The following is a 3944-nucleotide window of genomic DNA, read 5'->3' on the forward strand; positions in this document are numbered from 1 at the left end:
ATTTAACAGTAATTTTTCAATATTATTAGTGTTATTATTAGAAGAATTGAAGTAGTATTATTAGTGATCTCTGTTTAATATTTGAATTCTACTGCTGCTAGTAGACACCCGTAGATTGCATACATCCGACCCCTGTGGGATCCCTTTAAGGCACTCGGTAATATTGTTGTAATGTTATTATCGTAGACAAGCTTAGTTCTTTAATCCTTAGCTCATCTTTCCCGCCACCCCCTTTCTCTATTACTATTCCTCTTTACCAAAAATCCCAAATTAATATGCTAAAATTTTTACAATTGGACTTTTAGTATTTTACCAAACCCGGCTTGCCTACTTTATGCTAATTGTTCTTTCCATTGGTTTTGATATAAAGATTAAAGAGGAGAGAATTAATTACTACGGAGTAAATGATAAGTTGACCAAATATTGAATATGATTGTTCAAATTGCTCATTAGTTCATTCTTAAAATAGAAAGTACAACAATTGACTATGACAGTCAAAATAAAATAGGATAACAAATAACTGGGACCGATATTGTAAATAATTGTAATTCACCAATTTTTATTCGGTGGAAGTGTTTTCCTAAATAGGAAAGGAAACCATATTATAAGTAGGGGAAATTCTGACCCCTTAGCAGTCTAGCATAAAATTAGTTGTCTCAAGCTTCTTGAATAATTACCATCCTCAGACTTGAGGTATTATTATTTTTTTCTCTTTTTCTTCCTCTCCTTTCTCAAAACACAGTTTCAACGGTTAACTTTATTTGGTGTACTTAAATTCATACACAAAGTAGATAGTCAAATTAATTAAATTCTTACCCTTTCATTGATTGAATTAAAAGAGTTGTTTTGATATTTAATAAAAAAACGTGCAATTTTGAAAAAAAAAAAAAACTCCGTCAGTTCTGTTTATTTGTTTGTTTATTACATTTTGGAATTTCTCGGTCATTTGTTTACTTTTTAATTTTAGAAATGCCTTTAATGAGTCCACTTGTCATGTAATAAATTGGTCCCTCCCTCTTTCCACTATTTTTGCGCCAAAACCAAAGTCAAACAAATAAACGGATTGAGAAAGTAGCAAAGATAAAAGTTGTTCAATTTTCAAATTGGGACATCACAAACACTTGTTTAAACTTATTTAATTATAATTTAGGCACCCCCACACAAATACTCGTATAAAATCGCCTAATACCTTACACACTTATTTGAAATTGTACAAAAATGTTCCACATTCATATCGTATTTGTAAATTCAAATTCTTTGCATATTAAAGATTTTCCGTCTACTCGATTTGTTAAAATGAAGAAAAAGCTAAACTAAAATTTTAATGGAATAAATTCTAATTAACTTCCTTATCTAAGAGAGAGTTTCCTTGTTTTAAGAAGATGCATTTTGGTAGAAAAAGCTTTGAAAACCATTATTCTCCAAATATATACTCGGTACGAGATTAGGGGTAAACAATGGTTTCCTAAAAAAAACAAGGAAATCATAATTTGAGTTAAGGAAAAGAACTTTAACTCACATTGTACTACTACTAGTAGGGGTGAAACCTTAAACCCCTTATAAATAGTTAATCTCACACAAAGAAAATACATAGGTTAATAACTTTAGATTGTTTATTCTACTCTTCTGTTTATATTCCTTTGTGATTTTTGAATTTAATAGATACCCGCAGATCTATCATTATTATTGTTATTGTTACTGATACTGCTGTTGTCATTTTTTTAGATTCGACGATTTTTATTTTGCAAGATCATGGCTGCTGTTGATTGGTCGACATTGCCTCTCGATCTTCTTGGTCACATTGCAATGAAGTTGGAAACGATAGAAGATTTTATTTATTTTTCAGCGGTATGTCCCTCTTGGAATCATGTTTCATCCTTAATAAAGCACCAATGGAGACCTATACCAGTGCCATGGCTTTTACTATCTGAAAACACTAGCAATAATCCGCATTGTGTACGGAAGATTTTTAATCCTAGTAATAATAAGTGTTACAAACTGAATTTCCCTGAGACTTTTGGAGCAAAGTGTTGGGGTTCAGGCTATGGTTGGGTTGCAATGGTTGACCGTAAGCTTGATGTACGCTTGTTCAATCCGATCACTAAGGCTGAAATTCATTTCCCATCTGTGACAACCATCCCAGATCAAAACCCATATAACGAAGAGATCGATGAGAATGAAGAAAAATATATTAGTTGGTATTTGAGGTTGTTTATGAGGAGGCTCGTCGTGCTCAAAGTGGCTCAAAATGAGTTTGTTATTATAGCAATTACTATTGATCACCTAGCTTTTGCTAAACAGGGGGATAAATCGTGGACATCAGTATTCATCAAGAAAGATTATGGTATTAGGATGTTTGATGTCGTGGCTATGAATGGTTATGTATTTGCTTTGTACAATGATGCATCGCTTGTATATTGGAATATCGAGGACTTCCAGGGTCATGAGCTTATAAGGCCAATGGAATATTCGTTACTAGAATTTAAAATGTTTGAGGAGTTCATAAGTGGGTTAGGAACACTATATTTGGTGGAATCAGGTTGTGATCTTCTCATGGTGTTACGATTCAAGGAAGAAATGTTGGATTCAGATGGGAATGGTTACCATCCTGATGTTTATGAAACATTTCGTTTTTTGGTCTATAGACTCGATACTAAAGACAGAAGATGGGAGGAAATTACAGATCATGCGACATTGTTTGTAGGTAGTAATTCTACAATGTCCGTTTCGGCCAAATGTTTGCAACCTAACTGTATATATTTCACCGATGATGAATTTGAGCTCAGTAATTTGGCGACCGAGCTTGGTGGACATGATATGGGTGTTTATGATATCAAATGTAAGAAAAAATGGCGATTTTACGAAGGTGATGACATCTGCTCCGCATATTGTAGACCAACATGGTTTATTCCTCAACTTTAAATTATTGAAAGTGACTTAAATTTTAGGCCATGATACCACACGACTGGCTTTGAATTTAGGCGGCCATGAAACCGCATGCTGATCAAGTTATAAGACGTTTTGAAGTTTGCTGCATCAGAGCATATTCACATAGGACAATGTGACTTATACAAGAATGCAATAGCTGGTTTCATTGCAAGGAGTGAAACTGAGATGGAATGTCTATGATGTTTAAGTATTTAAATTGTGAGATTATATACGGTTGCTATTTGAATCTTGTATCGATTAAATTATGAAGTTTTTAGATTGATTTGTCTAACACAGGTCTCGATTTAATTGTGATTCAATCGGATTAAATCGGTTCGAATTTTCTCTGGTTGACCTAAGTTCAGTTTGAGTTCGATTTCGATCGGGTACATTTCGGTTGGTCACTTTACTTGTTTTGCACTAATTCAAGTCGGAATCGGATCGGGTCCATATCTGTTTAGGTGAGTTTTTGGTTATCGTTTTCTTGATCTTGGGGTGTGTAAAAATTGGCTTACTATTCCTTATATTTTTCAATTTAAATTTTGATACAAAATATTGTTAATAATGAATAAAGAATTCGTGATAAAAACTCTTAAAATAACTATTTTTGTTACTCATATTGAATGTTCTATTCGTTAGCAATCAAATAACTTTAACACAAATTCTCATTGAAGACATGACATATCCGTCACAAGCTGAAGACGGATACCATTTTACCTCACAATGTACCCACTTTTTCTCTCTCTGCAACACTATTCATGTGGTCCCCTTTCTCCACTAACCCATTTTGTTACCATTTTATCTCACAAAATATCCGTCACAAATGGTAACCCGTCACAAGGGAGACCAATTGTAACTTTAATCGTTTTATCGGTTGTGAGTTTATTTTGCTATGTCTAGTACCTAGTATATATCATAGTATTGTTGGATCATTAATGCATAACTCGGTTGTGAGTTTATTTTGCTATGTCCAGTACCTAGTATATCTATAGTATTATTTTTTTTTTAATTAAGCA

At 33.1% G+C, this 3944-nt stretch overlaps 1 protein-coding gene across 1 annotated transcript; it reads left to right on the forward strand.

The window, feature by feature from the left end:
• The first annotated feature begins 1752 nt into the window (after nt 1-1752).
• LOC141614617 (F-box protein SKIP23-like) lies at nt 1753-2922 on the forward strand. The gene has a single exon (XM_074433364.1). It carries the CDS (start codon nt 1753-1755, stop codon nt 2920-2922), a length of 1170 nt encoding a protein of 389 aa, XP_074289465.1.
• The last annotated feature ends 1022 nt before the right edge of the window (nt 2923-3944 follow it).

This window comes from Silene latifolia, chromosome 11, assembly GCF_048544455.1.
Source record: "Silene latifolia isolate original U9 population chromosome 11, ASM4854445v1, whole genome shotgun sequence".
In the NCBI taxonomy this organism is placed as follows: Eukaryota; Viridiplantae; Streptophyta; class Magnoliopsida; order Caryophyllales; family Caryophyllaceae; genus Silene; species Silene latifolia.